At 37.0% G+C, this 16100-nt stretch overlaps 1 protein-coding gene across 3 annotated transcripts in view; it reads left to right on the top strand.

Annotated features, from left to right (window-relative positions):
* The window catches only part of LOC134661591 (voltage-dependent calcium channel type A subunit alpha-1), a 50958-nt gene that overhangs the window by 23466 nt on the left and 11392 nt on the right, over positions 1-16100 (top strand). The window contains exons 12-29 of one of the 3 annotated variants that reach the window (XM_063517721.1): positions 501-698; positions 983-1197; positions 1440-1652; positions 2214-2387; positions 2676-2732; positions 2965-3048; positions 4235-4341; positions 4877-4999; positions 5361-5540; positions 5924-6187; positions 6777-6920; positions 7258-7459; positions 7553-7717; positions 9402-9512; positions 10458-10568; positions 11627-11710; positions 12487-12531; positions 14771-14953. In XM_063517721.1, the coding sequence (XP_063373791.1) occupies positions 501-698; positions 983-1197; positions 1440-1652; positions 2214-2387; positions 2676-2732; positions 2965-3048; positions 4235-4341; positions 4877-4999; positions 5361-5540; positions 5924-6187; positions 6777-6920; positions 7258-7459; positions 7553-7717; positions 9402-9512; positions 10458-10568; positions 11627-11710; positions 12487-12531; positions 14771-14953 (2660 nt within the window). The remainder of the gene's footprint in view (positions 1-500; positions 699-982; positions 1198-1439; positions 1653-2213; positions 2388-2675; positions 2733-2964; positions 3049-4234; positions 4342-4876; positions 5000-5360; positions 5541-5923; positions 6188-6776; positions 6921-7257; positions 7460-7552; positions 7718-9401; positions 9513-10457; positions 10569-11626; positions 11711-12486; positions 12532-14770; positions 14954-16100) is intronic. The other 2 variants (XM_063517722.1, XM_063517723.1) reach the window with 2 other exon arrangements.

Below are 16100 nucleotides of genomic sequence, written 5' to 3'. Positions count from 1 at the left end.
TTCAGATCCCGATAAAGCGCCTTTACGTGCACAAAGACTTTTAATGTGGCGTAAAGTCGTTTGAGTACCTTCTATGACGTCCTTGCTATTCTTTCATCTGTTGGTATATTTCCCACTGTCCATGTTAACTAAAGCTTGATAGACTTGGGCTTTAGATCCTTCCACCAAAAAGGTTACCTTACAGCGTGACTTGAAAGAGGCTAGAAATAACATGACGAATATTCCCAGAGGGTCAAAGATTTATGAGCAATGAGTCGAATTCGAGCCGTTATCGAATTTCGACACCGGCGGTGCCAATTACCACAGAGCCTAATTCGGGCACGTTGAGAACATCGCCAACGCTAGAAACATCAACGACATTTAACTGAATGACGCTAAAATCCCAGTTCTTCCTATAGCTAATGTTGATGCTAGCCAATTGGTCGTTCGGAACTGTAAGCTTATTCATTAGGCTCGCATGAAGACGAAATATATTTTATTAACGGTTCATTGGTTTTTAGGTTTTTTGAAGAGCAAGACGCGATCTGTGGGCAAGTGTGCAGACTTCTGGCGGGCGGAAAAGAGATTTCGTTTTTGGATCCGGCACACGGTCAAGACGCAGTGGTTCTACTGGTTCGTCATTGTGCTGGTGTTGTTCAACACGATATGTGTCGCCGTCGAGCATTATAAACAACCAAAATGGCTGACCTCATTTTTATGTAAGTACCTATTTTGAATATACACATCAGTAATCTCGCGGCATAATGACGGCAGTTGTACATCAAGAATCAAAGAGGCAGCATTTATCCTTTATACTTATCATTCTAATTGATTTATACACTATGTGTAAGTACTAGTTTTACTTTTAATCTGCCAACCGGCTATAGCATATTTGGTCATAACATTGGTTCTCGCGATACAAACGTACCTAGTGCGGTTATCAATGTTTTCAATTTGTGTTGTAAAAACTTTTTGCTTAATACATATTATTTCTTTTTTCCAGATTATGCCGAATTTGTGTTCTTGGGTCTTTTTATGATGGAGATGTGGGTGAAGATGTATGCTTTGGGACCGCGGATATACTTCGAGTCTTCTTTCAACCGATTCGACTGCGTGGTCATATCGGGCTCCATATTCGAAGTGGTGTGGTCCGAAGTGAAGGGCGGCTCATTCGGCCTGTCTGTGTTGAGAGCGTTAAGACTGCTGAGGATATTCAAGGTAACTAAAATACGTTCGTCCTCTTCATTTTATCTGAGTAATAATAAATTGCACTAACGTAATAATAAAATAGCATTTCGTTTGGAAAAATTGCCCCTAAAGGAAAAATTCGAGCTGCAACAAACAGCCATGACATACGTTTTGGATGGAATAAAATATGGCTTATAGAGGCTTATACAGGAAGTATATGGACTGGCGACAATAAACCATAGATGTTAACCTCCATGTTTCGTCTATTTCAGGTCACCAAGTACTGGTCGTCCCTCAGGAACCTAGTGATATCACTCCTGAACTCCATGAGATCTATCATCTCACTGCTGTTCCTATTGTTCTTGTTTATCCTCATCTTCGCTTTACTCGGCATGCAGTTGTTCGGCGGCCAGTTCAACTTCGAGGAGGGAACACCGCCGACTAACTTCAATACCTTCCCTATTGCGCTGCTTACTGTCTTCCAGGTACGTACCTCAACTTTTTAACTGTGTTCTGGTCATGTTATGACAAACCATGACCAAAGGACTACGTTCCTACCTCGATAATATACATATAAACACATAAAAGTAGATGATACTGCAACCTTATTTCTTGTTGTGACTAATAATTATCACAGAAACCTCCCCGACTTAGTTTTGCTGTGTATCAAAATGTTCTTAACTTTTGGAAAAATAAATGATAGGAGTCTCATGACATGAAGTACCAATTAACTTCATTGAATTTGAAATAATCTTTATTGATTACATACAACAGGGGCCTATTGCATAACATTTTACAACTCATAATACAAGCGGACGCCTCTTTTCATTCCCTTTTATTAGAAAGAGACTTCCGCTTGTATTATGAGTTGTAAAATGTTTGTCTTATTAAAGCTTTTAATGTGAATTTGTACCTAAACAAATTTTACGTGTTGTTGATTGTGTAAGGCAATACCTATGTCGAATCGCAAAAAATGGCCACCTAAATCTAACCACTCGTCATTTTAAAAGAATGTCTTAAAAAATACGGACTTTCATTTCTTTCAGATTTTAACAGGTGAAGATTGGAACGAAGTGATGTATCACGGCATCGAATCACAGGGTGGCATTCAGAAGGGCATGATCTACTCTTTGTATTTCGTTATACTGGTGCTTTTCGGGAACTACACTCTGCTCAACGTGTTTCTTGCCATCGCTGTCGATAACTTAGCCAACGCTCAGGTAAGTGCATTGCTAATGAGAGCATTGCTCCGGTGACCTTACCTATATTATATGCATTTCGTGAAATTATTGGCATATCCACTAAAAATGATACCCGATCGAAAAAAAACATTGAGAAATTCCTACTAGCGTTACCATTTTCAATACCTTCCATTCCCTCGTTATAATATGTATGAGGTCACCAGAGATTTTAACGTTTTTTGTCAATAACAACATCTGTGTTACATTGTTGTGCCGCACCTGTAAATTTCAAGCTTTTTGTGTAAATGTTTTGTGTTTTCATTCCAGGAATTGACAGCTGCGGAAGAGGAACAGGTCGAGGAGGACAAGGAAAAGCAACTTGCAGTAAGTACACAACTCTCTTTACCTTGTCACGCTGTTTTTCACATGAATGTTACTATTTCATCCTCTGATGCTTCCGACCTGAGTTGATAGAATCACTATTTTCAAAGTCATAGCATGTTCAACCACTCTTCCACGAGCATAAACACAACACTTTCGAGCGGTTGTTGTATGGAAGATCGGATGTGCTGAACAAAATTTGTTTCATACGACAACCTCTGTTTCGGCTGATTAGGAATTGAAGAAAGAGATGGGAGCGTTACACGCGGTGGACGGGATACCACCCGAAGTAGATTCCCCGTCGCCTACTACCAGGAAGGTAATAGCAGCTCGATGGTGGTGTAAGCTAGGCTTGATCATGCGCAATAGATTTGGAACATTGTTGGTCAGAAGGATGACTCACGCTGGTCCGTACCGAGCCCGAAACGTGCCTGACTCGCTTACGTAGAATATACTTCTAAAACTGACAGTCACATGTAGATTAATTTTTGACAACGTCTCTCCTCTACACAGTGAAAAAGTCTCAACTCTAACCCACACGGGCTCATATTTAAATAATGATGTGCCTGAGCACCGGATGACGGGCTCCGCTCGGTGTAATGTGTGTCATCTTTTATATGGGTGAATCAATTTTTTCTTGCTACTCGTTGCCATGGTCACGGTCGCCTGGGTCAGTTTTAAACCCGTTGTTCTATGGTTTTTAACATGGCCAAGTATATTCATTATGATATAACAGTTATAAGTCGTTTTCATAATGGGTCATTGGGTCATCCATCTACTTAGCATATAGTAGAACGTAGTACGTATAACATTTCTTCTAACATCCTTTTCTACTATTGTCGCCTGGCGGGATAGAATAACAACAAAAAAGTTGATCCATCTATATCATCTCTCTCCATAGTCATTGTTATTTTAATATTGACAATAAATACAATCAGCAATGTTCTAAAATGGTCTCATGCGAGTATGTGTCGCTTTTGTGGGCCTGATGGTTGTTACTTATAGGTGTTCTTTACATTGTTATCGTTGTTGTATAGATTGCTATCTTGTATAATGTTATATCGTTTGTATTACCCAGGCGTAAACAGTACGTATTGTTGTTTAAATTTACATCATCATTGTACTTCCTATCTTCTGGCTGGTTCATGTGTGTGACAACGAAATGGTGACGTCACACGTATACAAGCTATAATATTGCATGTGTGTGTAGAATCTGCTGTCAATTACTACTGGCTTCGATATTTTGTTTATGTTATTTATGTTATATAAAATGTGTTATGTCAATAATGATTTTCTAGTGCTTAATCATTAAATATCAAAATTATTTCAATTAGAAACCAATAAACATTCTTTAATTTGCAAATTCGAAGTTATGTTAAGTAATAGATTAATTTGTAACTAAATTCGTTACGAGCCTTGCTAGTTAACTTATATGAACGTCATGACGTAGATTCTATTTAAGTTTATATTTCAACTCGTTAATACTGTGTCTCAAACCATTCCAGAACAAAAAGAAAGAAGAGGCCAAAAAGGAGGATGATGACGAGGTGCCAGATGGACCAAAACCAATGCTGCCATATTCGTCCATGTTCATTTTGTCACCCACTAATCCGTAAGTTAACTATCTAGGTATGATCAATCGGGGCAATTGCGTCCATGGATCTTTGACGTAGCACTTAGCATTGTCTGACTCTACGAGTATTCCGCCCCGGGTGATGTCTACGTGATGTGATAACGAAACAGACAGTTTTACCCACAGTTCATGTTCGACAGTGAGATATAAGTGCAGATTGGTCGAGGATTGTCTACCCTTTCCGTCTACTGGTATTTCTAATTATGGTGCATTTACCTTATAGTCGCAGATTCCGTTACCTCTCGTTCTATATTGTCCGTAGATATTAAATGTAATAAAAAATTCTTTTAATTATATTCAACCACAACCACAATTATGGAAACGATGTAAGAAATATACTTAAATTAAATAGAAATCCAAAGTATTAATAGTAGTCTGCTCATATTGCTGTCCCACTCCCACTCGATTCTAACTGTATATATGTCGCCGAGTTTCTTAATATGTTGTACATATTTTCACTTTAGTTCATTATTCTACTTTAAATATTGTCATTGTGTATTTTCTTTCATTGCAGAATTAGGAGAGGCGCACATTGGGTTGTAAATTTAAAATACTTTGATTTTTTTATCATGATTGTTATATGTATGAGTTCTGCGGCTTTAGCAGCTGAAGATCCTGTTGTTGAAGAAAGCGCCTGGTACGTATAAACAAGCTAAATAATTCCCTATTACTTATCATTCATTAACTTATAAGCGATAACCATACTCGTATGGATCCTTGTAACTCCAGACTCTTCAGAGGTATCATATACTCATTTCCCGCCCTTAAGGAATAAGCCTTCTCTTATAATAGTGGTAGTAGTAGTAATCACTTTATTGTACCTACAGAACACAGATTTACATAAAATTTACAGAAATAAAGGTACAAAGGCAAACATATCCTTATAAGCTATAGTTATAGCTTTAGATTGTACAGTCCAAGCAAACAAAATATAAGCAAGTAAAAATATTCAGCTATAGGGTTGTATTTTAAAACTAACCGAACAATTTCTTTCACAGGAATAAAATATTAAATTTATTCGATTACGCGTTCACCGGTGTATTCACCGTTGAAATGTTACTCAAGATTGTTGATCTGGGAATACTATTTCACCCGGGTGCTTATCTTCGCGACTTATGGAACATCATGGATGCTGCTGTCGTAATATGTGCCCTAGTGAGCTTCGGTTTTGAAATCGGGTACGTAAAAAATATTTCACAATACTAATTATAAAACACTCAGAGAAAAATCGCTCGAAAACATGTGTCTTTAAATATGTGCGACTGCTACACGACGGATAGATAACTGTGGTGAATTTATTATATCTGAAAAATGAAGTGACGAAATATAAATTATGTTGTTTGGCTTATTCACGACGCCGCATGTTCTCTAGGGCTGTGGTTTAGAGTTAGAATCGGTGGCAGTTTTTGACATTCATAAGTGCATTGTAATATACGTACATTGCAGAATACCTAAATACTTTCACTTCACTTTCGCGAAAACGCGTTTGAAACATTTTGCCCTAGGTACTGCCTACTAAAAATAACCTAATATACCAATATATATTTTTTTATTGTTACAGAGGTGTGAAAAAAGGCGCTCAGAATCTATCGACGATAAAGTCGCTAAGAGTGTTGCGCGTGCTCAGGCCGTTGAAAACTATAAAACGAATCCCTAAATTAAAAGCAGTGTTTGACTGTGTGGTGAACTCTTTGAAAAACGTCATTAACATTCTCATAGTGTACATATTGTTTCAATTCATATTTGCTGTAATTGCAGTACAACTTTTTAATGGTAAATTTTTTCACTGCAACGATATCAGTAAGAATACATTTGAAGACTGCCAGTGAGTATACCTACTTTGTTTTTGCTATAATTTCTGTGGTATTTGTGTCACTACCTGTACCTGTAACATAGACAGTCGTGTAATTCAAGTGACTAAAACAACCGAAGTTCCGAGAAATCCCTTGTTTTTCATATTTCTAATTCCGTGTATACATTTTTAAATGAAGACTGCATATGGTCGTCATGGTATATGGTATATCAAATGTCTGTTCAAGTATGGATGATTTTTAATTGTTTTATTTAATCCTAGTTAGTTAGTACACACCATAAGTAAATGATTTTAACTAACACTCATGGGCATACGTGTGCTAGCTCGGGGCACGAACACTAAAGTGATGTTAATTATTGAAGTGTATCATAAGGGGCTCGATATTAGACATGATATAGAACCTCTTGACAGTAATATATGATATTCAATGAGAAAATACATAAATATAATTTAACAAACTTTAATATTAAACATCAGTTTAGTATTCGTGCCCCGAGTTAGCACACGTATCGTATGCTCATGGGATAACGGATACTATACCAACTTTCTACTCTACTCTAAGTGGGATCTAACTATTCAAATGGGGTTTGTGTTATTGCAGAGGGTCGTATTTCGTCTACGAGGCGAATAGCCTGCTGCCGAAAGTAAGCAAACGGCAGTGGACGACGCAATTCTTCCATTACGACAACGTCGCCACTGCCATGCTCACGCTTTTTGCGGTACAGACGGGAGAAGGGTGGCCACAGTAAGTCCTGATCATTGCATTCGCATCGTTTGCGCGGGAAACCGAGACTTAATAAATGCAGCATACAAGGCAACTCGCAGTGATAACGCATTATCCGTGCCATAATTTGGAGTGCGATCACAATTGCCAGTACGGTACAACTGAGTCATGAGTCGCATCATAATACTTTACATAAAGCGTCTAAGCGTGGTCTTCTGCGGGAGTTACAATGGTGCGAAGGATAAGCAACTCGCTGCCAGTTTTTGCTAATCAAAGCCTACGGAGTAGTTTATCTTCTTGATGATCCATAATTATGAGTGTTGTACCTCACCAAATAACATATCATTTTTTTTTTCAGGGTGTTACAAAACTCCATGGCTGCTACGTATGAAGATAGGGGACCCATACAAAACTTTCGAATAGAAATGTCCATATTTTATATAGTTTATTTTGTGGTGTTTCCGTTTTTCTTTGTTAACATATTCGTAGCTCTGATAATTATCACATTTCAAGAGCAAGGTGAAGCCGAGTTACAAGACGGTGAAATTGATAAGAATCAGGTTAGTTTAGTATGTAATTGTGTACAGTAGTAGTAAGCAGTGTATTGTTTTATTTTATTTTCTATCATCTTACACTAACATTATTCTTTACAGAAATCGTGTATAGACTTTACTATAGAAGCGCGGCCTCTTGAGAGGTATATGCCAAGCAAAAGGGCGAGTTTTAAGTACAAAGTGTGGAGAATAGTAGTCTCTACGCCTTTTGAGTACTTCATCATGACTCTCATCGTACTCAACACATTGTTACTCATGATGAAGGTATGTATCACAATCTTTCTATTTAAGTATTGTAATATTTAATGAGAATAATAATCGTGTCGATGATAGTAGGTATAACTATTGTATAATTGTTTGTACCCTACTTATCGCAAGATATCGTCTAAACAAACTACATACAAACATGAGTAAGCACTTTGAATGTAAAATGTAGAAGCGGTCACTAATGAATTAGTTGCTGGAAAAGTTAGTCCAACCACAAGGCACAGTTGAAGACGAGTTAGTTTAGCAGAACAAATTCGGTAATCACTTAGCGCTCGACCAAAGCTAGACAGGTGCTTGTGACCGGGCTCACTATGGCGTACCTGAAGACCACAAAAAAATTCTCCAAACGAATTTACTCAACGCTGACGCTGCCAGCGCCAACCACAATTCATAATTGGGTGTTACCAATGGCAGTTTACACACGTTACCAGCGTCAGCGTCAAGTGAATTTTGTCGGGACACTTCTTCATGGCCTTTGGGTAAAGGGTACGTGTCGGAACTGGCTAGTATCGTTTAGCTCTATCTACGATTGAGCCCGCTTCGTGTACAACTGTCTAATTTGGTAAAGAGCATAATGTCCCTAACAATAATCCCCACTATATGTTATACTTGCGTGCGTCCAATACTTATCGGCACCAAACAACCCCGTTCTTGCAAAATTGTGTACACCTCACTTTGTAATTCCCGCCTTAGATACAAAGGAAACAAATACAAATTGGCTATAAAAACAAGTACTGCCTAGCATAAGATTTTCAAAATTACACAACACATGCAACACTTACAATGACATTTATGGAATATAAACTCGTCGCGAGACTAGGTACACTGCATCGGAATGCGCCGTGGATCTGTCTAAGCCTATCCCGTCAAGTGTACGCCACGAATAATTTTATTGTTTTAATCCTACGTTCAGTTATGTGTTCCTTTCGTGACTCCTTGCTTGCTATTCATTATGTATGTATCAATGTCTACTGCACGATAAGCGTATCCTTCCTGCACATCTACAGCACATGAAACACAAAATATAAATTGGACTATTCGTGCTTGTTGATGCACAACTACTCTGAAAGCAGTGAGCTCGGGGCATGGGCCATTATTGTTGTTCGTGTTGCATGATCTTGTATAAGACCTATTCCTAATTGTTTTTGTGAGCGATCTGCATGCTTCGTGGAATGGCCTACTGCCAGGCGTAATTGTTGGTGGTGGCTATCAGCTGCTTAAATTTCACCGTGAAATCAAAATTTACATAGGAGATTATACCTGATCCAGTAACAATACAAAAGTTCATAACTGTTCAGAATGTGTGTATTAAGATTCCCCTCATTATGATACATTATTTTAGTAATGTTCTGTTTAGTAGGCAAGAAAGCATTTGCTGATGCTCTCGTTCACTGTGACCCTGTGTATTTTTGTTCCTCTTAATGACTTGTTGGCACGTTTCCTCACCTCACTCATGCTATCCCTCTCTTTTGTTATCCTTTTCTAACTTACCGTCGTCCAAAATCGTAAGGCATAAAGCTATGATACAACATTACTTGCCAACTTTAATTATCTAAACATCACATCTATCAGTACTCATTAAATTATTGAAGCCTTGATACGATTATATTGAGTAACAAATATCTATTTTCATTGCCATGGGTTTATCCAATACGCCTGGCACATCATCACAAAATGGCAGTACTATAATCAAAATGACCTCTACGCGGATATCCTCAAGTATTCGAATATGGGGTTCACTGGAATGTTTTCTGTGGAAACGGTGTTGAAAATCATCGCTTACGGTGTCAAAGTAAGTAAACCAATACACGGATCGTTCTGGTAAATAATTTGGTTACTATGGAACAGCAAAAATAGGTACAAATGTACTCTTTCTGTTTACTAATATGTTTTTTTGTCTATTTACATGACTGTATGGGAATAATTCGAGCCGAGTAAATAATATCCCTACCCAATGACCACCCAAATTTGATACCTTGTACAAGATTTCTCTCTTACATTAATGGCTTAGATGCCAATGAAAACGAAACCATTTTTCGGCATTTCATTGTTGAGCATGGCTTTCCTGCTGCATGCGGCACCTGTTTGTTTCACACACAGTCAGTATAAATGTTCCTTTACTTTTAACTGTACTTGTGGTTTCAAGCTGTCTTCAGAGAGTTAGCCATCCGAAAATGAGTCAGGTAAGTTAACAGTCGGATCAAACTTGGCGAAGTACTGCTGTAGTCAAAGGTTTGTAAAATTTGTTTTCTTCTATTAATTATATATGTACATTATATTGCAAGTTTCTTGTTAGCGTCTAAGTAGCTCACAAGGGATTTGCAAAACATGATGTGTCTAGTAAATTTGTGGTGACGCAATTGTGCATGTTTGTTTAATCCGATTGCATGAACGCACGTGCTGCACTGAGAAGCAACAAAATGACAACACATATACCTACACATTCACACACATATACTTACAACAGGGTAATGAAAAAGGGGAACCTAACAGCACACACCAGTACATTCACCTGAACATGATATACACAAAACGAGTTTGTTTTCTAAAGTTATAGCAGATAGTAGTAAAAGTTAATAATGTTAGAGTATTAAACCAATGAGCCAGATTTATTTTTAAGAACTCAGTAGATCGGTGGTTCTACTGTCATTTTTATGGATGCTGTTAAAAGTAAATCTGGCTTGGTATTTACTTATAAAGTTTGAGGTTTAAAATATTGGTATTGATTTTGTGGTAGTTTCACGAGGCTCCAACACAACTCATGGACTCGTTATCATTAATGAACCTCATCTTTACGATCTTCTTCCTTGTCGAGACCATTTTGAAGTTGATTGCCTTCGGATGTCAGGTAAGCTGCCCTTTAAATAGTACAACAGATTTAAGTTATAACATAATTCTTGTACACACGGCGTAACATTGATTACATTTTTTTATAATCCTGTCCAATAATGCCGTGTATATAAGACAACACACATTATTTTCTTTAATATATCTTAGAATGATTTTTTAGCATTCAATATTCAGTACTGACTTGAATATTATAAATTAGAATTTATAGATTATAAAACGCCGCTTAATTTTTATATGATATAGTTTTCATGTCACTCAATTAAAAGTTTTCTAGTTATGCAAAATTAATTTTATTTTGAATAATATCTAAGAGAGAGATTCCTTATCCCACTCCACATCCTATTTGTTCTAAATAGAAAGTGTACATTTGTACCCCTTGTTTTTTTATTACTTTTCGACTTAATATTGATACATTTATCCATTCTGTGATTATTTACACTGAGCATTAACTCTAAAGGTCTCTGCCCACTAGACCGTATCATACCATGACCGTGCTATGAACGTATCAGGCACGGAATGTAACCCGACACGGACTACTATGCCCACTACACCGTGTCTACATCGTTTCATATCCGTGCATAACGGGTATAGTGCCCGTAGTAACTGCGTATCATCCCCATAGCATCCGCCTATAATCCCCGTAGCATCCGCGTTTCATCCCATTAGTACCCGCGTTTTATTCGCGAGAGCCAGGCTCGTCAGAAAGAGCGAGCGAATGCTTCTCATACTGGCAAGAGCGAGCAACAGAACGGTCACCATACGCGGTTATAACCCGTATGCTCACCGTTTCGCCGCTTGCACGCACCGTTCTGGCAACGTTGCGTGCCATGCACGGAGCGTTTCGGCACCGGCAAAATATCCCCGCCGACAATTTTTGACGGTCCGTGCATGGCACGCTACGGGTATGGTCGGTGACGGAATGGGCTAGTGGGCATAGTCTCATACTTTTTAATACAAAGATTTTTTTTTTGCCTGACACGTTCATAGCACGGTCATGGTATGATACGGTGTAGTGGGCAGAGACCTTAAAAAGTATCATGTAATTTATGTTTTCAGAATTTTTTCAAAGATCCATGGAATACGTTCGATTTCATAACGGTCATTGGAAGTATTATTGACGCTCTCATCATGGAATTGGGCGTGAGTATTAATATCATGAAGTGATTTCATTCCTTGAGCTATTAAAATGTCCTTCTGGCTCCAAAATACTTCTAAATCTTGCAGTTGCCGTTGATCATTATTCATTATTTATAACAGAAACAAACTGAAACCTAAGGACTTTTGAAAACCTCAAGGATTCTACTTGCATTCTCTTTATTAAATCTGCATAGTTTTCTGGCACAAACGAAGTACCCAGTAACTAACTGTAACGATGCCTAATCTGCTATCTTTAAAAACTTGAGATTCACAAGAAAAATTAAAACGCGTAAACATAACCATACGATCGCAGTAATATATGAATCAGCCAGTTTACACTCAACAGAAGAACGTACACTCGAAAGAAATGTTTTCACTCATTTTGAGTGTACATGAATATCTTACATTCACCATTCCTTATAATATAATAATAAATTTTAAATTTTAGCCAATGTTTATTATTTTACTTAGAGCTATACATTGGAAAGTAAATGTAGGTACCTAATTCTAATTGCCGATCGTAAGAAAATCATTGAAAGATCGTTCATGCCAGAAACAGATTTTTCATTCTCAATCAGTGTTATTTCCAAATGTTTGTTGATTAATCGCATATTTATTGCACACAACTCTGGTACCTTTTAACCCAGGGTGTAGGAATTATACATATAATTCACTATTAGTAGTTTATACTTTTTAACTCGGCTGCCGCAGATGAGGGTAATGTTTTGAAAAGTCGGTATGTTTGAGAACGGAAGGTAAACGATTTGTCCTGATTACAGAGCGATCTACCAGAACACTGTGCCTCTGACATATCCTGTCAGCAGGTAACCAACTGAGTTAATTGTTTTGCTAGGAAACATAGTACTTTTAAATATAATGTTATGTTTACAAGGGATTCTAGTAGAACTCTCAATTAAATTTAAACTGATCGATAATTTATGGTAGTGCTAGTTTTAGGCTAGATTATGTAGTTACACTCAAAGAGTGTTTTCTTAAATTAAATTTATTTAGTTACAAGTTTGTTACAGTAAATTTTGCTAACAAAGAAAGTATTTTAGACGTTTGGTGTTTATACGTAATGTGGATAGTATTCATAGTTGTGTTGGCTATTATTTAATTGGTTTTGTTACATTGGAAGTGTTTGGAATCTTTTACTTTGATAGATTTTTAGATTTTAAATGAGATCTGTTTAGGATTGTGTGACCAATTGATTATGGTACTTGATTTATTTAATTTACTTTAGTGTGTCAATTCACAGGCCGAGTCAGTGTGAATTTTTCTCTTAATAAATTTGATTAGTATTAGAATTTATACGAATAGTATAAGATTAGGCAAACATATTTATAAGTAATGCAATCATATGTACTAATTACTTTGTATTATAATCTATAGGAAATTAAATGTAGTTTAAAAACCCATTTAAAAAAATGTGAATATTTTATTGACAAGCGGAAAAAGCGCAAAAAAGTAATCACCTCGTTATATATGTGGCTTTTGAACGGTAAATTAAAAAATAGAATATATACTAAAATCAACAAAATTTCATTAAAATTTAATGTTTTTGTTTAATGAAAGATTACTGCTGTTGTTCTTAATTCTGTTTTTGTATCTCATTACGTATGATACATTTCTAAATCATAAAAAATGTCTACAAATATTTTACGTGACAGCTACTCCATATAAAAATGAACTGCCATTCGACTTCAATAGGGACTGTCCTGGGACTGTCATTCGACGCGAGAGGTATTAGGAGAAGTACAAATTATGTCTTGCGCCATTTCCGTTTTGCAATTTTATTAGTTATTTTCAACAAAGCGTATATTTAAAAAAATATAACTGTGCATTGGTGAGAATAACACATTTTATTACTTACTTTGTAACTTTTCCGAACAAAAATAGGTAATTAACGAATTTCAAGGTTCCATCAACACATTATTTTTTCGAGAGTTAAAACAAGGCATTGTAAGTTTGCCTTTTAGTAAGTACATACTTATATTTCATTACAGTTTTATTTTTTTGTGAGGGTTTTAGTTTTGAACCATACCAATTGATTGTGATTGCGTGTTGCTAGAGTTCCTGTGTGGCTACCACCAGTATGTCACTGACATAAACGCTATCGAGAAGTTCGAGAACGTAACTTACTTTCTATGCATCTCCCTCGTCCTTTCATATTAGTCCGAGGGAGATGTATAGAAAGTAAATTACGTACGTAGACGTTAGTGTATATGCCAGTTTTAACTCTGTCAGTAACTCATGGTACGGATACTGGTAAAGTTCTACGAGAACTTTGTTGCTCTCGCTCTCAATAATGTCACGTACCAATTAACACATACATCAGTCCAAGTATAAGTTTAGTGCCTCTAAAGGCAAAAAATATATCATATCATCAATAGGCCAGTCAAATTAGATAAAAAAAACGTTTTATGGAAGTAATACTTTCATTTGGTCCTAAATGCGTGTAATCCATGTCTACGCAATCCCAGGAGATGTGCATAAATTTTGCGAGCTTAAGCAGATATTTTTTTCCTTGTATTGCCAAACCACTCGATGTAGAGGGAACCCACCATCAATTACAATGGCACCACCACCCAGGTTTGGTGGATCAGACACTAGTAAAAAGGCGTTTTGGGATTTATAACATGATTTCACCAAAAATAAAATTCAAAATGGCGGCTATTTTTTTACAACTTAAACTACGAATTCATATGAATGTACCTTTCGAATCCTCAGATACCAATTTTCACCATGATTTGAATAAATTTGAAATGAATAAGTAGAGAAAAAAATTATACACACCTCTTGGGATTGAGCAAACTCGATCGCATTAGGTACACACATTTAGGACCAAATGAATAAGCTGGAAATGGTAATAAAAATATTTGCAGCTTTTGGGAATTAATTAACCGAAAAAATCTAATTTGATTGGCCTACAAAGACTTTGCAACACTTTAAAAATATTTGATTTAATATCAACAAGAGTTAATTTCGTTACTTTTAATTTTATTGGAAGGTGTTGATGGAACTTCAGAGACTAGATAGTAGAACGCTGTTGTCGGTTTGCAGGAAAACACTTTCAACGTCGGTTTCCTCCGCCTGTTTCGAGCCGCGCGACTGATCAAGCTGCTCAGGCAGGGTTACACCATTCGAATACTGTTGTGGACGTTCGTGCAGAGCTTCAAAGCCTTACCCTATGTGTGCCTTCTCATCGCGATGCTCTTCTTTATCTACGCCATCATTGGGATGCAGGTCTGTTCATCATTTCTCTCATATGTGTTTTTATGTTGCAAATGTGCCTTTACGGACGTAATAATGATGATGACAACATTTTCTTTCTCAATATTTTAGTCCGGGGAAAATTAATAGTTTGTATAGCTTTTACAGTTGGTACCTATTCATAATAGACACAGTATTAGATTTAACTTGTTCATTGTATTATCATTTATCTGTATGGTTTTGGGTATTGCAATGCTCATTAGCATTTTTTACAAGTTACCTACTATATTAGAAATAAAAATAGCTCAAGTATTACTTACTAGTTGACCTAGTTTAGCTTACAAGTAGGTTAGTAGTGTTCGGGGTGCAAGCTATTTTAGGTCTAAAATTTAATCTAGTGCCGTAATTATACTTTTCCTGTGAAATCTAGTTGCCATTCTGATAAAAATATCAAATAGTGATTAAGGCGTTTATACTGTTTGCTAAATTTTACTAGCGCAGACATTCCTGCCAGATGCGTTATTTTGTTCCATTCCATCTAAACTCAGTAGTTTCATTCCCAAGAGTCATTCCTATTCCATAGGCTAACACGACATGGAAGCGCAGGAGCATTACACTGTAGTAGGCACTGATCATTTTCTAATGGCAGGTTTTCGGAAACATGCAATACGATCCAGACACTGCCATCAACAGGCATAACAACTTCCGATCTTTCGTGGGAGCACTTTTGCTGCTATTTCGGTGAGAGTACAGTACAGCGTAGTGGTGCCAACCGATCTTTTCTGTTCACTTGTCCACTGAGCGGCAGGGCGCCCACACGGCCGAGATTCGTCCTTACAGAGCATGGCACATGGAGTGCGGTGTGGCATCTTGACTCAACTCTTGCGCAGTTGTGCCTAAGACTCCGACACTACTGTCTATGTTACATGTACATACCAATCATGATCATCGATCTCGCATCAACATGTCGTAAACATAGTGTTTGGTCACATTCAAGAGTAGATTTAGCCGATAGTGTTGTCTTCAAATTGTCCTTAATATTGCATCTCATTTTTGTAACTAGTAAACCCTTGTATACTATTGTTTTCGCATTGTACCCCTAAAACATTTTATTAGTGGTAGCAATAGATCATTTAGGTAGAACCAACTTAGTAACTGTTATAGAGCGGGGTGAGCATAG

This window comes from Cydia amplana, chromosome Z (assembly GCF_948474715.1).
Source record: "Cydia amplana chromosome Z, ilCydAmpl1.1, whole genome shotgun sequence".
NCBI classification, from domain to species: Eukaryota; Metazoa; Arthropoda; class Insecta; order Lepidoptera; family Tortricidae; genus Cydia; species Cydia amplana.
The sequence above is the reverse complement of the archived record's forward strand: the minus strand, read 5'-3'. Positions and strand labels throughout refer to the sequence as shown.